Source organism: Vanellus vanellus, assembly GCF_965231255.1.
Source record: "Vanellus vanellus genome assembly, chromosome: 5".
Classification (NCBI taxonomy): Eukaryota; Metazoa; Chordata; class Aves; order Charadriiformes; family Charadriidae; genus Vanellus; species Vanellus vanellus.
In genome coordinates, this window is record NC_138910.1 from 81,013,033 (window position 1) to 81,033,238 (window position 20,206).

A 20,206-nucleotide genomic window follows, 5' to 3' on the forward strand; every position below is an offset into this window, starting at 1 on the left:
GGGCATGTAGTGATAGGACAAGGGAGAATGGCTTCAAACTGAAAGAGGGGAGATTAGATGAGATATTAGGAAGGAATTCTTGCCTGTGAGGTGAGACGCTGGCGCAGGTTGCCCAGAGAAGCTGTGGCTGCCCCGTCCCTGGAGGTGTTCAAGGCCAGGTTGGACAGGGCTTGGAGCAACCTGGGCTGGGGGGAAGTGTCCCTGCCCAGGGCAGGGGGCTGGAACTCAATGATCTTCAAGCTCCCTTCTAAACTAAACCATTCTATGAGGATATGTCATTTGGTACAGTATTGGAACAAAAAAATACTGGATATTAACAAAAGAATTTACATTTACATGGTAGCCTCATTTCCTCCAAAGACCTTTAGCTGCCTTACATGGAATCAGTTCAGCTGCAGTACTCATGAACCCATCTCCCCACTTTCTAACTGCCCACGGATCCATCAACACCTTTACCAGCACCTTTTCTGACCCCCATTGCCCCATTCTGCTCTCCATGGACAGAGGAGATGCGGTGACAAGAACTGTGTTCAGACTGAGGCAGATCTATTAGTGCTCCCGCTCACAGGACATGCTCTACAAAAACGTCACTGTGCTTCCAGTCATTCCAGTACATAACGGTCATGTTTACAGATTACAAGCAGCAATATCTATAGGTCTCACGGTGCTTGGCCCGTTGGCTGACTATAGCTCCAAATCACATCTTCCCCAAATGACAACACTTTTAATATAAATAATGTTTCCCTTAAAGGTTGATCCATCTTTTGCTATACCACGCTATTTTTACCCTGTTAAGAGGAAAGGGACTTTTTTTTTTTCTTACATTAATTCTTATTTAAAATCCCCTTGACTGACCAGGCTATCAGTGTCTCTCTGGGAAAACAAACAAAAGGATTTCAGGCTTTTTTTTTTTTTTTTTTTTGACAGATACAAATATGGGGGAGAAAAGCACCCGTTTCTCTCCAGCCCCAGTACTGAACACTGACATCATTCACCACTGGTGACTCACTAGTTTTTTGCCTGAAGGATTTCTGTCTAAATATTAAGCTGGGATCTCCTTTACTGAAAACACTTACTTTGAATTGTTCTCTCACAGAAATACTCCTGCAGATTTATACTCTTGTGGGGGAGCCCTGGTCCCGTCAGAATTAATAAGCAAACCTCTAACTCTGGAAAAAAAAAAATAAGAAAATTAATGTGTTCTCATTCTATTTCTTGTCACTTCACATATCATCCATCATCTCTATTATTTTGAGAAGCATACTGATAGATCCAAAATAAGTTTTTCATGCAAGTGTCAGAAATATACGCAAGACTTTTAATATAAATAAATATACAAAAGCTTATTTGAATTTTACAGATGAGCTGAAGTATTTTACGGAGTCAGATAATCCTTTATTTATGGTGAATTTCTGGCTCCCTTGGAAACAACAGAACCAACTTTTAAATTAGTCCCAAACTCAAAGACCATTGTTTTCTTCAAAGACAAATATTTTGAGAATACAAAGAAGGCACTTATTCACAACATACAGACATTTAAAAACCTACACAAACTATAATAAATGGCATGAATTCCTGAACAGATGTCAAAAAAGTTACAATAATATGCATATCATTAGTTTCCTATATGAAAACCATATATAAATTTTTGGTTCTTAATAGCTTTATGCTTGTTTTCACATTTATTTTACCGAGCACAATATATTGTAATAATTTGTAAACAGATAAATATGTATTTCTCTCTTAGAAGTAATTCAAAAAGTTATCTTCACAGAAAAAAAAAAAAAGTTATTTTGGCACCTTTCAACACAGGGTCCATGTAAACATTTCTTCCTTCTACACACACAGCCACCACCAAATTTCTGTAGCAAGTGCCCTTTGGTAAATCATTCACATCCATCCATCAAATAAATAAGCAGCTGAAGTGTGGTTCAGTTAATATCTTAGGCTACGAAATCTTGGTTTTCTTAGGCTGAGCATCGGTTGTTTGATGGTAGGTTTGTTCTCAAATAGCATTGCTTCATTTTCTGTAGTTGGAAATCTGTTCTGGTAGATCAGAGGGTATTCCTTCTGAAACTAGAAAACATAAAAGCAAAAATTAAAACAAGAGACTCCCCCAAGAACTCCAGCTGTGCAGGGCTTGAGCACGAATCACCTTGTAAGGGTGTACATCAGCAGAAGGAGCGAGACTATCGGCATGTAAAGTAACTCTGCTGTGAGACTTAACCAAAGCTGTAGCCCTTTGCTCACAACTGATAAACAATGAGTCAAATCACAGTTTTATCAGGCACTCCCATTTTCTGTTGAAGTGATAAAAGCTTCTGAGCTCATTTTCTTCCCAAGGTTTTTTAGCTGCTGTGACTAGAATAGTGCTAGGAGCAAACACGTTCCTGTTCAAATTGCTGGGATCTCCATTTGCAACGACAGCCCACAATGCTGCTCATCGGCTGAGTAACAGCAATGCTGCGTTGTGTTTGAGCAGTGTGACCAGCGTTCCGGCCCCAAGCAAGGCCGGCAGTTGCCTGCAGGAAGCCCCGCTGTCTGGCCAGCACGGCTATCTGTTCTGGTGGTGCTTGGAAAGCCGCCTTTCAAGAATCACAATGATAAATGTGTTTTACCTAAACAGAAGCTAAGATTCAGCAGATTTTGAAGGTATTCTCTCAGGAAAGCTTGCTACTTAACCAAGGGAGTTATTTCTCAATTCCTGCAGATACACAACTAAACAAAAAACATCTGGCTTCAGAGACATGTTTTTGACATTTTGCCTGTTTCCTACATAAGGCCTCAGGAAGGAATAATGGTATATACACCTATGCATCAGCCAAAGCTTTCTGCTGATGGATTCAACCTACAGAAAATGACACCACTTGTAACTTTCGGTGATAACCCAAGTTGAACCTAACCCTCTAGAAAGCAAGATGTATTTGGCTTTCCCCAACTCAAAGTATCAAAACTGAATAATGACTCCAAAAAGCTGTGATTTATCACACCACCAGCTATCCCAGCACAAATGGCAAGACTGTAATGCTACAGCTCTGTGAATTTGAAAACTTTGCTAACATGTGGCCCTTACAGTACAAGCTGCTGCAGGACTTCGGTGAGAACTAATCAAAAATTTAAGTATGTACTTCAAGTTTTACTATTAGAGGATTATAGTTTATTTCCTTCCTCCCCACTTCACCTGCTTAAAGTACTGCTGCATATCACTTCTTACTGCTTGCTTACCCCAAGTTTTAATCAGCTGTAATTAACTACTCTCCTTTACATGCAGGAAGTATTAATGAACTTGAACAAAAGTCCAGCCTTCGCTTTTACAGGACCAGAAAGTTTTCACCACACATATGAAAGTCAGTGCTGCAGAAGCTGGAGGAGGGGCACCAAAGAGAAAGAAATGTGCTTGCTCCGAAAAGCTGCTTTCTCAAATTTGAGTCACAAGACTCGCTTAGGAGATTCTAGGACAAGTACAATACTATTCAGTTGGTCAGAAATACTTGCCAAAGGTTTTCCAGAAAAGAAAATAACCCTCCAGTATTAAATCCTGCCAGAATTGCCGTATTTTAGATTTAGTATTAGGCAATATGTTAGTAGGTCACAGAAGTGCCAGATAATCTTGAGCAATATACATGTTACAAAACACAAAGCTACAGAAAAGAATGTCTCAGAATTGTGAACAGACAGAGCTTGACCTCTTAAAACAACAACAAAAAAACAAATAAAAAAAAGCAAACCTGCTTTTATTGCTTATTGATTTTAAGCCCATCCATAGCATTTTAATGGTAACCTGGTATAGCCAGTCCACCACACCAAACCCTGCTAAAACTCTAGCACACATTATGCAATGGAGAGCAGTATCTTAGACTAATTTTATACTGGTTTTAAATCATTGTTTGAACGCTACTGCCGCCAGACAATATCAAACACTGTATCAGACACTGTCTTTAAAACCCCTGTCAGAGCATGCAGTCAGAACACATGAAATATCTCTCCTCTATGAAAGGAGCATCTCCCTCCACGCATTCTGCTCTGTACCAGGGTCTTGTGACCGCGATCCTTCTCTCACAATGGCATTTTCAGAAGAAGATGTAATATCCACCAAGTTCCTCACCTGTTTTAACTTTTTCCTTTTGTCTTTCACAGACAAGTTTTTATCTTTGATAATATTCTCCAAGAGCTCTGCCACCGCAGCTTGAGAGGTAGAAACCTTTTGCTCTTCAAACTCCTGAGGAGTTATTTGTTTGCAGTACGAATACGTTGGCAATATGGCACAGATTTCTTCCTTTGGATACTTGCACTGAAACAAGAAGTTAAAGAAGAGTTCTGCATATCCTCAAATTATTATGTACTATTTCAGTAAGAAGGTACCTAACAAACATCCAAGCATACTAACTTACAGTGACATTGCAAGTTGCAAAAACTTATAACATAGATATTAGCTATGATTGCACCAACAATTTAATAATTAAAGTTTGCATTCAAAATATAGTGGGTTTATTCGCAGTTTTCCCATTCCACCTTCAGAATTAAGAAATACTCTGCAATCAGCAATTGAACTTAAACTTCGGTCATGCCACCAACCTCAGCCATCTTCACGTACTCTATGTGATCTCGCACTGCAACCTGCAGGTAAGTTGGTACTTTAAATATTTCTTGTTGATGGTCCATTAGAAAGGAAACTAATCGTGTAGAAAGCAGCTCATCAAGATCTACTTCTTCTGCACAGCACAGCACACATCGAGAAAAGGTCTGTATCATCTGGAAGTGTTTAGCAGATCATTAGTATGTGCAGTTGAGGGATTTGCCTGCTTTCCACTCACAGTGCACAATGAATTCTCCAATACTGACTTTCACTGCAACTTCTCTTGCCTACACCAGTGGTCGAGAGGAGGAAAACTGATTATTTTTTCCTCATCTGAAATAAAGTAACTTCTTGTAACATTAGACTGATAAATGAAAGTACTGTTCAATTAAAAAGAGTAAGAAATACAGGTTTTAAAGAGGTAATAATAAGAAAAAGTCTTCCCCTGTAGAAAAGTGTACATCTTCAATTAGCCATCTTGAGACAAGTGAGATGATAAAAAAAACCTTCAGAGCCAACCTGACCAAGATCTAATGCACACCAAGATCCAACTTTAAATACCTCTAAAAAACACTTTTACAGCTTTCATATTTCCATCTTGTAGTAGGCTTATTTTAAATTAGCATATGCAGGTACTTTGTTGCTGTATCTAATCTTACTTGACAAAAATCTTTAGTCAATCCAATGAAAGCTTAAATTCAGACCTTGAAGCTAGTCTTTACACTCAATATGCAGAACATTTACTTCTTTGGAAGTGTTTTTGTCGTAACTCACATACGCAAGTGTTTAGCCCAAGAACGGTTTTCTACAGACACTTTGCCAACACCTTATATGTTAAATGGCCATTGGGTGAGAAATCAGACTAAATAATAATTTCCATTCCTTTAAGAAATTATTTCCCTTGTCCTCCCAAAGTAAACAAAAGCCACATCAATATTTGAAATATATTAGGATGGAGACAGGAAAGTGCTTTCCTCAAGTCAGATTTTTATAAATATTCTGGAGATAAAAAATCTGCCCATTAATCACTATTTAATTGCAATGAGACAAGAACCTCAAGTACCAAATACTGCTAGTATTTGCAGCATTACTTCAGCCATGTTCTTAAAACAATAGATAAGCTGCACTCGTGATTCTCTTACCAAAGAACGTGTGCCCATCGCATCGTGCAGTCGTGGCATATCAACATTTTCACTCATCCGAGAGATCATACGCATTAGGAGCTGAATCTTTCTACGATTTGGTGGTGGAAGCAACAAACAGCATATCTGTAGAGCTTCAACAGCAATCCTTTCTAAATGAGGCTGAAGTAGATCTACAAGTTAATCGTAAAGACGGCTGTCATTAAGATTTGAACCAACTTTCAGGATACTTTTATCTCAGTACAAGAATTTTTTTTTCCAATGATGATAATCTATGTTTCATAGAAATCATCTGTAACATAGTAGATAATGTTTTGTGGCCTTCTTTTGTGTGGTCATCTCCAGCTTGCTTCATTATGATAAACTGCTGGTACAATTAAGACCGTAATACAGTTAAGAAATGACATGAACATTATTCCCAGAAAACATGTTTCAAAGCCCAGAAAAAGACATCTCCAACAGGCAGGTCTGTGCAAATTCACTGCCCCACTCTTAGAGAGTGTCCATGTGACAATTACTTATCACTTACCTGAACAGAAAGGTGAATTACTGACACATCAGGTTTAAGACTCCAAAGACACTACACACTACTACTTGTTAGCAGAGGTACAATGGGCTACCTTTAAACAGTGCAATTTAGCAATCAGAAATTATTTTTTTTTAAAAACCCAGAGAACATGTTATACGCATATCAAAAAACCTAGCAACAGTGCCAAAGATTAAGGAAGCAGATTAGTTAGTCAACACAATAAGCCAATACAACATGCTTTAGAAAGCCATCTTACTTTGCGTGCCAGTCAACATATAAGAAGAGTGAGTGAAAGAGTATTCTGAGAGTTCTATGGTACTTTTGCTGAGTCTCTTCTTGACGGTGATATCAGAAACCTCAGTCCTGATGTCCACTGAAGAAGTCACACCAGAGACATTCGGTTTTCCTTGCCCACAAAGTTGAGGCCTTGGCTTTACTGTGATTTCAGCCACTGGTGTATTAATGGTAGCACAACTTTTCGAGTTCCTCTTGCCAAGTACACTCAGAGACCTGCATATTTGCTTCGACCCACGATTCTCATTAAACAGCTCTTTATCCTGAAGAGTTGAGGCAGACACTCTTTTGACACCATGGGTTTGTTTTTGACATGTGTTATCAAAACCAAGCTCCGATACAGAATTAGCTTTATGCTCATACGGTACTGACTGTTTTCCATTTCTTGTGCCCAGGATGGTGTTCACATCACTTTGCCTGAGAGAATCAGATTCTCTTTTATTATATACACTTGAAGTAGTATCTCCAATTCTTTCCAAAGAGTAACATCTTGTCCTAAATGTTCGAGGTGGATCTTGTTCATTCCTGAAACCTGAAAGATTTTGACAACTTCCTCCTATTAGACTATCAGCACTACCTTGTTTACATGTCAGTTTATTTTGCTGCAATTTCTTTGCACATTGCTTTTGAAAAGTTAGCTCTTCTGAAGAAGACTTCCTGGAAACTTCATACTCTTTCTTATTTTTGTCAGGCTCTTTGCGAAGTAGGCTTAGAAGAAGACACTCAGTTGACTTGAAAGAGTTCAAGTGAAGGTTTTTTGAAGGTTGCGGGACACATTTCTCATCTTGGACAGAATGTTTTCCACTGCAAATATCTGGAATTGTGACGTAGCCACACATAACTATCAGAAAATGAAATATAAATTAAGATGCAAGTGGTATGAAAATGAACAAGTCCAGAAAAGATATAGCTAACTGAACAGAGAAGACAGCAAATATAAGACACTAATTTATAGCTCTGTTAGTAAAACCCAAGAAAAATTTAGCTCAGTCCAAAAGCAATCTAACAAGATAAAGGCAACCAGCGTGCAAGAATAAAGAAAGTTAACATACTGCAACAGTGAGGAACAGACAGGAAAGAGCACATATTTTTAAGTTATGGTTATTGCATATTTAGAATGTTAGCTCAGACAGCAATTTGTATAGGATATTATGAGACAGAACTGCATTTCAATTAATGTTGTAATACAAAATGATAACATCGCTGATTGATTCAAACTACCACACAGATTAGGGGGTCAAGGTCTCATTGGAATTACAGATTTGTTCCCCAGATGATAAACATTTATAGCTTCCACTGATTATTTCTAAATTCATACATACCTAAAATATTAACAAAAAGTTCATAGTATTCAAAAGTAAGTAATGGTTCAGGGAGACTGAGAAAGTAATCAGCAATTGTTCTGAATACATCCCGTTCAAACCCACTGTAAGTTGGCTGGCTCATGTCATTATTTCTAGGCCCTAAAGAGAGAGAAAGAAAATTCACAAAGTATTTATTCTCACAATTACATTATTAAAAAAAAAGAATTAAAAAAAAAAATCAACATAAGTTTGTTCTTGTAGGGATGACTTTCACAAGAAGAGAATCATGTCAGCAATATACAAATATTTTGTTTAGTTCAGCATTGCACCACTTGTAAGCAAAAATGGTATAAAATATTCCATATAGCCACCAAGGAATTGTGCTCAGTTTCAACAAGCTGTTCCATACCAAGAAAACAAATTAAAACTCATTTATAGCCTTTATAGGTTCCTCAGAAAAATAATAATAATAAACTCTATTAGTATTTCCTTCATTTCCAAACTACAGTTACCCCAGTTCTCCCACAGGGAGCTCTAGCTTCCAGATCAAGAAGCTCATGCTGTGACCAGCTTTGAAGAATGTGCTGGGAAGACAGCCAACGAATACACGTTGCTTTACCCACAGGCCAAACAGAGCTGGTCAGCATCTTTTCCCTTTGTGGGACCTCCTCTTTTCAGCTCCTCTATTCAAATGGTTCACGAAGAGAAAGTTTTGTTCACCACTATTCCTATGGTGGATCTTTTCTTCAGAAGCAGACAGGTAAACAACCCAATAATCCAAGAGATCTGATTAATAAACCTTGACCATGTTGCTATAGACAAGAAAAAGAATAAATGAAAAGGGTCCTGGTATGAATAAAATTTGCCTCTGTGTAGATCTTTTAACCCTAACATTGTCATACCCCACTGAACTCCTACAAATGAAACGAGCTACCTTACAACGCCAATTCTAATGAATTAGGAGACGGCAGTTTTAATTACACATAGAACCAGGGAAAATTGAACTTTCAATATGATCAAACTTTATAATCATAATCACATTACCACACACTACACTAAAAATATAGTAGAGCAGTATTCCCCCTGCCAGTGTAAGTATTTTTAGTTTTCATGGTGCAAAGTAACTACCACCTTAATCCTTTGGTTACAGTATAGCTAGCAGATGCAGATAAAATCTTCACTTGAACTAATTCACTCAAATTAGAAATTGAGAATCCAAAAAACTAGAAAGCTTGCTTACAGTTTTTGTCTCATGAATACAAAGACCTATCAGTTCTAAATACAGCACTGATGTGGGAATTGAGGTATTGAAATGCTCAAAGACCAGTGCTCAGCTATATTTTCTACTTCAATTTAAATCCACTCACCAAGTTCTTCCCTGTCCTGCTTTTCCTAATAGCACTCTTCATGCAAGAGGCTCTATGTTTTGGGGAATGCAGTTGAAGAAAAAGGGTCATTTTCATGGGTCATTTCAGACCCCACCACAGATCCACCAAACAGCTAGAGATATATGCAGATGTATAAGCACACACCATCCAACCACGTTACAGCCAGTATAGCTTTGAGGGGAGCTAACGAAGGAGATTGCCAGGAAAAGGGGCAATAGTTAAACAGCAGGGCAAGCACATCATCTCAGATTTCACTTGAGAGGCACTCATCTAATTCTAGCATACCCTGTTAGCCATTAAAGAGGCAGTTTTATAAAAAAAGAAAAAATAAGTCAGTCTAATTGTCAGTCTAGTTGTCCTCTGCTTCTCTAGAATCTTTTCAAAGCCTGCTTCATAAAGATACAAAGTTTACATAATTGCAATCTGTACATGTTTGTAACACAATTTCAAACACATCTGACAAAGGAAGCCTCAAAGACAGTTGGATTCTGTGAAAATTCATTAAAAAAAAAAAAAAAAAAAAAAATCAGTGGCACTGCAAAGGAGAAAGACTATTAGCACCACATAGGTCTGCTACAGCACATGCTGAAAAACAAAACCACTCCATTATTAGCAAAAGAATCCACATCATCCACATCAGACTGAGCCATTAGAAACTGAATTTCATTGGGTTCACTGTGAAAGTACTTTTTTTTCCCCCCTCAAAATATGTGAAAACCTGTGTTAACTGGAACTACTGGGAAAGCATTTACTGTGGAGTAACACGAGGCGGCTGCTCAAGTACACATACACCGATGCCTTAGGTAACTGATTCTTCTTTTCTAAAGTTTAAGATTTAACATTATGCCTTTCTAAATTTTACATTTAAGCAAATACACAAAGAAAACAAAACAGAAGCACTAAGTTTTCTGTAAGCTGCAACCACTTTCAGTTTTGCTGCTTGATATTTCATACATCAGTTCCAAAACAAGGGATGCGTGGATGCGTGCAGACTCTCAGTCTGCAGAGAATGAAAGTTCAGTTCTGTCACAAAATACGTTTAACAGCTAAAATGTCTGACTAAAAATCCATCTCATCTACTATGCAGTGATTGGTAAGACATTGAAAGCCTTCATTTTCCACAGCTGAACTCCAACTATAAAAGGTGTCTTACCGGGTTTTAAGCATAAGCTTTTGCTAAAGACAATCTGAAGAAAAACGTGAGGAAGCAGATGGAGTATAGCTCCTCTGGTATTACCCTAAGTCCAGGACCCAGGAACAAATGAGCAGAACTCCTTCTGTTCTCATGACAAATCCAGTAGACTATGAAGCTGACTATAAAAGCATGCTTTGACCTTAAACCCTTTGCAAAATTTTGTTTGATTTCTTCTAGGAAAAACTGGTTTTCTGTGAACTGGCTTCCCCAGTTTAATATGAAATGTAGGAATGGTTTTAGTCCAGCTAAAAGCCAGTAACTGGAAAAGGAAAGTTCCTTTTACTTCTGGTAAACTGCATTAGAAGAAACCACACATAAGTTTTGCCCAAGCACTCAAGTTTTCTCCCTACCTGACTCTTTGTTAATAGGAATTATTTTTGTAAAAAATAGTCCTTAGCTTTTCCATGGCCTCGGACGGCATGCTTCCACTGAAAGCTTACAGCGTTTAATTATATTCTCCTGTACATTGCATGGTTAAGGAATACTGAAGCCCCTCTTCTTCCACTAATTTAACCTGTTCAGGTTGCCAAAAATTCATATGCAGAATCAGACAATGCAGCCTAAAAAGCAGGATAAATAGCTAAAGGAGTGATACCTTGATTACCCAAAATATAATATCTTTAACATGTGTTAACTCTTTTAGGTTACATTTCTGTGCAGTAATTGGATATGTATTGCTTAATTGATCTTAACATGCAAGTATATTTCACTTTCAACTCAAAATAGGTTTCTGAAACTTAAAAGCTATTCAGTGACTTACAGTATGCGAGGCATTTCATAGCTGACAACACCCAGTGAGGGAGGTCTTCTAAAATAAACAAACAAGTACATTATTTATACATAACCCCAAAGACTTAATAACTAATACAAATAACCGCACACATAATAAATACAAAAGATCAAATTTAAAACTAATTTAAAATATTGCTACACGTGTGTAATTTAAAAGTGAATGCAATACATCTACAGAACTTTCCACACAAATACACTGAAATGTACTCCAGTTTAGGAAAAAAAGTGTAAAAGACAGACCATGAAACATATTACACTTTAATCGTTATTTATTATTTGTTGCAATTGCACCATACAGACTCTTTGAGCAAAATCAGAAAAAAAAAAATCTTACCTGATTTGTCCTGCAAAATAACAACACCATGTTTGCTTGTGTTAGTCATATTGTACATGACGTACTCAGGAACTATCTGTGTTGGCTGCAAAACTTCTTCCAAAGATGGGAGGCCTAAAATAGTTTGCAAACTGCAGGGAGAAAAAGAGCAGATGTTCTAAAACGTTTCCTAATAATGAATGAAAACAAGTTCTTTCCATATATATTCAAACTCCAATTACTTGATAAGCTAGTTTGCTGTTTAATAAATCCTCACTTCCAGAAGGACAATTTGAGGACACAGTTTTTCCTGGGACACACTCCAAAACCCAGTAAGAGCGAGAATCTATGGTACTTAAAATATACTTCAACACCAGCAATGATAAATTTCAATAAATTTCTTAAATCCAATATTAATAAATACATTAGAAAGCATATGCAAACAATAGTTATTAAAAATATTACACTTAACCCACAATTTTAAACATTTCATAAAAATTTGCAAACCAACAGCTCGATCGGGCCATTATATACCCAAAGCACATATACAAGAAGGAACTTTTTACAATCTATTACTTACTGTATTAGAATGATATTTCTCCAAGTTTCTTGCACGTACTCCTGGCTTATTTCCTTCCTATGTAGTGTGTCTTCCTTGTTTTCCTCTATTATATCTGGGTTTGTTTTTTCTAAGTTTTCCTGAAAATGAGTGGTTTATACCGTAAGATAATCAAGCCTCAAGATAATTCAAAATTACATAAAAATCGTTCCCAAACACATAGGGCATTCTCCAGAACATTAAATTCCAAAACAGGATCCAGGGAGTAACCTTAACAGTCTCAAAACTGAAATGTAAGCATACCCACTAAAAAGCAGAAAAGGACACTATGAAAAAAGATCTAATCAAATTAGAAGCCAGCAGCTTAAAAGACAGAAACACATAAAATCCAAATGTATTAGTAGGTGAAGTATTCTCCTTTAGGATCACAACCAAAATCTAGAAAGGATATGCACATGCAGAGAAATCTCAAAAGAATAAAGGGCTGACACTTGCAACATTTTTCAAAAGTTAATAAATTTGTGCTTTTTATTTGTCCGAAACAAAAAACATATTAAGTTTCAACAAGGAAATACTGTCCAGATCATTTCTAGAACTCTACCTTCCAGCCCTCCCAATACTTTGAAATACCATAGCAAGGATAATTCTGCACTGAAGGAGACAAAACAAAACAAGAGAATGCAAAAGAAAACAAAACCCCTCCCATACCGATGACATGAGTTGCTCAATTGCTTATGCAGATCTACACAATTAAAACTCTATGTAATCTCGGATCATATTGATGCAAAATTAGCCCAATACTGCAATGGTGGGTGGGGGCGGCATGTGTGCGTGCGCCAAAATGACCTTTCTTTCAAATTAAGTAATGTGGCTGCATTAATAACACTCTACCCCTCCATTTCCCTTCCCACAAACTATTGCCAGTAAGTTTAGAAAAAACAGCTTCATACAGGTTTAAGAGCATACTTAATTTCTTCTGTCAAATGCATAATCCATTCCACTTGCTGCCAGCATTTTAAAAACACCATGTTACAGTTAAAGCTATAATTTTTACATGTATTTTGCTTGAATATTTAGTTTAATAAAAATGACTTTTTGTGCATGCAAGAAGAGAAACAACACACGTCACCCAGACACTTCATTATGAAATATAGCTTTATCTTTCTATTATACCTATGCAAGTGTTCTATTTCACTGTCTAGAAGAACCTACCAATGTATTTCTTAAGCTAGAAGGGAAGATGACAAAACAGAACAGTGTCACTAAAAGATGATTGCTTCTAGTTTTATTTTTAAGAATAAAGAAAATACATGGCAACTGTAATTATGTAAGAAACATAAGTTATTACCAGCGACTGTAGTAACTCATGTTTTTTAAAAGTTGTCCTGGATAAATGAGGCAGTTTAAAAAGTCTTTCTTTGTCTCTAGAGAAGTTTTCCAAGTTCTCTTTTGGTGGACATGAGCTTGGCAGAGGTTTAACTGGAGACATTGAAGGAAATCTGTAATGAATAGGAGAGATATTAAATACATTTAGAATAGATTAAAAATACAAGAAGTCACTTAACCAAAACCACATCCTATCAGTGTGATTCCATAAGAGTCTGAAAAGATTCAGGAAAGTAAGATGAAAAATGCTGAAGTTTTCTCTTTAAAAGACTGTTTAACCATATCATACTATAAATTAGCTTTGGGTTACTTTTCTCAATTCCAAAGTCAAGCTGAAGATACTCATATTTATACAGCACTGAAAGCAGAATTTGAGAAGTAAGGGCCATTAATACTTTTGATTTTAGAGCTTAGGGTAGGCTCTGTTTCCCACTTGAGACTTTCTGTAAAAAGTACATGAGAAGTAAACACAGGATGGGTAGCACAGCATGCAGCTACTACAATAAGTTCTCCTTGGCTCTTCTCCAAAGCACTTGAGCATAGCACACATGCCAGTGAAAAACTTGGCTAGACAAAAGCACAGAAACAGCCCTCAGCATACAGGATGTGTGGTCTAAACTGCAAGTCAGAGTAAAGTAAAATGGTGAGTGGAGTAAAGTGGTGCTAATAATTAATTTTTCGCCCAACTGGTCAACCCAAAGCAAGATATTTTTGAGAATCTGAGCATTAAGATTTTTAAATACAGTTTTCAACCTGAAGAGCTCTTTTAACTAGTCTTCATTTCTGTACCTGTATAGTGCACCATTGTCTTCTAAATTTTCAGATCCCCATCTCCCTTTAATATCTTCAATCACATGATTCTTGAGAAACTTTCTTAATAACTGAACAGTCTGCTGCCTAGTAACTTCAGGACCAAAGTTACTGTTATTCCTTAATACTTCATGGAGCCAGTCTACAGCTTCTGACGCGGTAAAACAGCTTCCATGTTTTTTGAAATGTTGCCTGTGTTTCCTTAACGGCATGCCTGCTCGGAAATATTTCGTAATTTCGTTCCACTGAATGGGAAACAAAACAAGATCAAAGCCTGAAGTTGATCACTGTATCAATTAAAACAACATTATATTAATAAGCATATAAATGAAGTCACAACATTAATACTAACAAATATTGGTGGTTATACTAAATAACGCAGCAGTATTAATACAGAAACATTGAATTTAGAGTTCAGATTAAAAAAAAAATAAACATTTCATTTAGGTTTTTATCTCATTCTTCTATAACTGAAAATACGGTTAGAGTTTCACAAATATGTTTTATTGACCCAGCAGTTACATCAACTCAGTTTCCTGAGGCGCTGTCAAACCACAACCTTCCAGTTTGCAGCAGCTCTCCGACATGAGCCGAATCCAGCTGTCACCAGTTTCAAATTTTGAAGTTTTTTCTTCCTTTCCTATCTACTCGCACAAAATGAGATGACACGCCATAATTAGCGGGCTGTCCCCCATTTTGCTGCTGCCACCGCCGCAGCCCCTTCGCAGGGAGGGCCCCAGGGTGCCTGACACTGCCGGACGGCGGCCGCGGGTGGGCAGCCAGCCCCCTCCTGCCCCACAGCACCCGGGTTTCCACGCGTGGCACTCAGACAGCAGCCAGCACAAGGGCCACACGCTGCTCCGGGCACGGCAGAAATTCACCTGACCAGAAGGGTTAATATTAATCTGTGCTTTACCCGTGAGGAGAGGGCCCCGGGCTGAGGAGAGGGCCCCGGGCTGAGGAGAGGGCCCGCCTCTCCCCCGCCTCCCCCCCACCCCGAACCCTCCCGAAGACCGGAACCCGCCTCCAGGCTGCCCCGGCCGCCCCCGCGCCCCCGGCCCGCCGCCCCTCACCAGCTTGGTGGCGCGGTAAGGCGCCGGAGCGGCCGTGCGGCCCTCCATGTCTCTGGGCACGGCGCAGCCCCGCCGGGGCGACCCCACACCGCCCAACGGCTGCGCCGCTGTTTGAATCCGCTGCGCGAGCCGCCCGCCGCAGCCGATTGGGCGAAGCGGGCGGGCACGTGCCGCCTGAGGTGACGCAGGCGCCGGGACGGGTGACAGGGTGATGGCGGCCTGAGGGGAAGGGCCGGGTGAGCGGCGAGCTGTGCCCCCACCCCGCAGCGGAAGGGTGACTGTCTCCCGAGCAGCCGCAGAGCTATGGCAGTGTTCCTCAGGCCCTTACAGACGGGCGGTTTAATTAGAATCACGGAATGGTTAGATTTGGAAGGGACTTTAAAAATCATCGAGTACCAACTGCCTGCCCCGGGCAGGGACACCCCCCCCCCCAGCCCAGGTTGCTCCCAGCCCCGTCCAACCCGGCCTTGAACACCTCCAGGGATGGGGCAGCCACAGCTTCTCGGGGCACCCTGTGCCAGGGGCTCACCGCCCCCACAGGAGAGAATTTCTTCCTACTATCTCATCTAAATCTCCCCTCTTCCAGTTTGAAGCCATTCCCCCTCATCCCATGGCTCCCCTCCCTGATCCAGAGTGCCCCCCCAGCTCTCCTGGAGCCCCTTTAGGCACTGGAAGGGGCTCTGAGGTCTCCCCGGAGCCTTCTCCTCTCCAGGCTGACCCCCCCACCTCTCCCAGCCTGTCCTCCCAGCAGAGGGGCTCCAGCCCTCCCAGCATCTCCGGGGCCTCCTCTGGCCCCGCTCCGACAGCTCCGTGTCCTTCTGCTGTGGGGACCCCCCGAGCTGGAGGCAGCACTGCGGGGGGGTCTCCCCAGAGCAGAGCGCAGCAGAGGGGCCCAATCCCCCCCTGGCCCTGCTGGCCACGCTGCGGGGGATGCAGCCCAGGGGGCGGGGGGCTCTCTGGGCTGCCGGCGCACATTGCCGGCTTATGGGGAGCTCCTCATTCCCCAACACCCTCAAGTCCTTCTCAGGGCTGCTCTCCATCCATTCTCTGCCCAGCCTGGATTTGGGCTTGGGATTGCCCTGGACCACGTGCAGGACCCTGCACTTGGCCTGGTTGAACTTCACGAAGTCCACACAGGCCCACCTCTCCAGCCTGTCCAGGTCCCTCTGGATGGTGTCCTTTCTCTCCAGCGTGTCGGCCACTCCACACAGCTTAGTGTCGTCGGCAAACTTGCTGAGGGTGCAGTCGATCCCAGTTCACTGCTTTCTCCCTGTCACGTCGATGGAGCTAATCTGTCCCTCAGAGGGCCGCACCACCTCACATTGATGTCCGCATGTCGCAGCCTGCACAGGAGATGCTCAGGCAATGGCTGATACCCCTTGGCTGAGGGCCGAGCTGGCTGCCTTCATGTGGGCATGGAGCAGCAGAGCATGGGAGAAGCCACCTACAAGCACATACAGCAGCCACAGGTAAGTCCTGAACAGAGGGTTAAAAGCTTGCATCTTCTCAGAAACTCACCTTGGTTATTTGTTAAGATGAGCAAAAAAAGCCAACTCACGTTACGTGACTTAACTCGGTTTTCAGGGTGCTTTCACAGACAATGCTTCAAGAGGCAGGTATAGTTTACACATTTCTTTGGTCCTGTGAGAGTTGGTCATTGCTTACACACAGCTACCTGAAAATACATGCTCACTTTTTTTTAGAAGAAAGTACATTCTTTCAACTACCCCGTTGCATTCTGTGGATTTCCTACAGATACAGGTATAATAGAGATGCACACACCCCCCCAAAAAACATTGCAATAGCATAGCTTTTACAGTTTTGTGTTGTTGGTTTTTTTTGTTGTTTTTTTTTTTTTTTTTTTTTTTTAAAAAACTGTTTCTTAGGGCCTGTAGACCAGGTCTACTCATTACCTGGGAGCTATAAATACCCCATGAGTGTTTTCTCTCATTTTGATACAGCCATCCATTGCTCAGACATCTTAGGCTCATCGCTTAGACTTCTTTTACAGGCAATAAAGACACACAAATACCTCAGATACTTTTATAAGGGGGTATAAAAACATCACTGCTGTGAGAAAACACACCAGCATAACAAGTGGATTTAAGTGGTACGACCCAAAGCTGCAACCCAGGAAAAAGGACAGAAATAGAAAGCCGAAGTGCCAAAACATGCAGCAACCAGGCAGCGCCTCCCAGCACACCCAGGGCTGGAGCAGCACCAAGAAACCCATTTCTCAACTACACACCCTGCCAGAGGAGGGATGGCTGTTCTGCTTTTATGTGCTTAAGAAATCAGTTGCAGGAACCGGTCAAAGCTGGCTCCTAATAACGTCTATCAGATCTGTGAGCTGTAGCACCTGCTGGTAAGCCAGCAGTTGTTGACTTAATGAGTCAGTATAGCAAACAACTCAGAATGCAGTGAAGCTGTGTTATTTTGCTTACATTTTGCAACTGTTTAGAAGAAGAAAGATGTGGATTCTGACACTAGATTCAAAAACTTTAGAGATGCTCTTCATCATTTATATATTTCAACAACTCACCTCCTGTTTTCCTTTCTAACAAAATTGCGTGATGAGCGGTTGCCAAGATAGAAAGTATTGATTTTTCCAATGACCCAGGCTCTAAACCTGTTCAAGAGCACAAATTGATTTATTGATTATCTTAGGGAAATCTCCATGAGTAAAACCTGTAGAAAGTGATGACTGCAACTGTTTCACTGTGGATTACTTCCCGTACTCCATCTCTCAGGTTGTTTAAAAAAATACAATGCTTGATGTGTTTGCATTCAACCTACTGCCTATAGATGATCTAATACATTTTGTAAAACTTCATATCTTAGATCAAGTAAAGAGATTTTAGGGACATGTCTGGCAAATACAGTAAAAGTCACAATCGGAATAGCCTGGGAAACATTACAGTCCATCTTCTTCATAGTAATGTAAGCAGTGTCATCCTGTTGTAGCCTGGAGTACTTTAATCAGTTTCCCAGGAGACAAAACCTAGAGTTCTTTTGGCCTTTACAATTCAATTTTAAGTCTATTCTTGCTTGCAGGTTTCCCTACTTAGAGAAAAATGACTACACAGAGGCAGGTGTTCTGTGTTTTTATCATTACATGGTCGTGAATAGATGCAATCAACTGGAAATATAAGCGGTCTTTTAAAATGATTGGAGAGTACCTTCAGGTCACTGAAAATATTCTTAGAGCCAGTTTTATGGCTTTATAATGAGATTTCCTTATCTTTCAGTGTTTTTCTTTCTTTTATTCTCATTAGAGAATACCAAATACCTAGCACATGCCTGTGCAAATACTAAGCCAGCTTAGGTGTAGGAGGGCATCAGTGTAACTCTTCACATACAAAGTTCTGCAAAACACAAAGTAAAATGTTATTTTCTGTTTCCCCTTTGTAATTGTTTGACCTTGGTGTCTGCTACTAGTAAGGGTAGAAAGTAAAATAAAGAGAGACTGGTAGAGTTCATTTAAAATTTCAAGGTTATGTCTGTCCCTCTGGATTGTTTTTCACTGTGTGTGTTACTAAACAGAAGAGGTGTGTGCTGTAGGTCCTTGTTTTACTAGTTTTAGACATAGGAATAAAGCGAATTGGAAGTACTTAATATTGATCTCATGATGTTTAGTGCAGCTGAATTAACATTTGTGCCCTTAAGTTCACGTAGAAAGTGATTTTAAAATGTAAGGGAATACATTGCGGAGTCTTCTAGTGATAATGTAAGCTTTCTGTATTTGTCATTGTGCAAGCCAACGCAGACAGGATGCAGGAACAACCACAAAAACACGGACAAAATGCAAAGAGTAAATTTAATCTTGATCCCTTGGGAACCGGGGGATCTCTGAAGCAGCACCTGGGCAGAGGCACGCAAGTGGGAATGCAGGCACCGGGGGCCTCGGTCCTTGCTAACGAGAGTCCTTGTTAGTGAGAAAGAGAGAGAGTCCGAGCCTGCTGTTCTCGCCTGTATTTCAGGGATTCAAGCAGGCGTAGTTTTCCACTATGCTTTGATCTTCTCGGACAGCAGGGCAGGAATCTCAAGTATGTTCGATAGGGTGCCTCGGAGTCCTTCACAGGCCTATGTTATCTAAGGGCAGATGTTCTACTTGTCAAGCACACAAGACTAAACAATGATTAGTGTGATATATGTGTTTTCTGATACCCCAGGTGCAAGTCGCTTGAGCGTATTGACAATCCTCCTCGCTGATCTTCCGTTACTTTCCCACAGGCATTAAGGAATACAAATCCATGTACATTTTCAAATACATATGCACTTGGTTTATGCGGATGATGCTGTAAATGGGGTGTTCTTCCCCTTGGAAGCACTGCAGTGACCAGAGCCCTGGGGCCTCGGCAGGACTTGGCGTGCTAGCCCTGCACAGACTGCACTCTTTGAGCTTCCAGTGAAAGAAAACTCAGTAGCCGGTGTCCAAAACAACACAGATACCAGGCCCGCGTCCCAGAACAGACACGACCCTTGACTCTGCAGGGCTTTTCTTTGGCCCCTATGTTCATGACTTTCCCACAGCTAAGTGTTGGTTTTGATCTCTGGTGAGGTAAAGCACATACGATTGTAATAGCAGCCATGACAATACTGCTGCTGGGATGATCAGGAGCAGTGATGATGAATTGAAGTCCTTGACTTTGCTGGTGTAAGCTGATAGGAAAGCCAAGAGTGGAGTCCAGCGCAATGTTTGTGAAGTGCTGTGAAGATTTCAGAAGAATGCTTTGGTAATGCACTGCTGCTATTCTTTCATGCGTATCTCTTTAAATTTTGATTTTAGGGAGGATAGCTTCTGTACTTACAGTAGGTGAAACAAATTGCCTGGTATTTAGTGAA

The 20,206-nt window shown here is 40.4% G+C and overlaps 1 protein-coding gene across 3 annotated transcripts; it reads right to left on the minus strand.

Annotated features, from left to right (window-relative positions):
- Positions 1-1,877: 1,877 nt before the first annotated feature.
- DEPDC1 (DEP domain containing 1) lies at positions 1,878-15,409 on the minus strand (the record flags this gene model as incomplete). 3 transcript variants are annotated; one of them, XM_082484188.1, is made up of 12 exons in its annotated part: positions 1,878-2,076; positions 4,106-4,291; positions 4,576-4,752; positions 5,719-5,891; positions 6,504-7,382; positions 7,864-8,004; positions 11,189-11,233; positions 11,555-11,685; positions 12,114-12,232; positions 13,441-13,591; positions 14,268-14,533; positions 15,362-15,409. In XM_082484188.1, 12 exons carry the CDS (start codon positions 15,407-15,409, stop codon positions 1,936-1,938), a joined length of 2,457 nt encoding a protein of 818 aa, XP_082340314.1. In that variant the 3' UTR covers positions 1,878-1,935. The 3 variants fall into 3 exon arrangements, with proteins under 3 accessions (XP_082340314.1, XP_082340313.1, XP_082340315.1); XM_082484187.1 differs by having other exon boundaries at positions 11,189-11,236; XM_082484189.1 differs by lacking the exon at positions 6,504-7,382 and having other exon boundaries at positions 11,189-11,236.
- Positions 15,410-20,206: the final 4,797 nt, after the last annotated feature.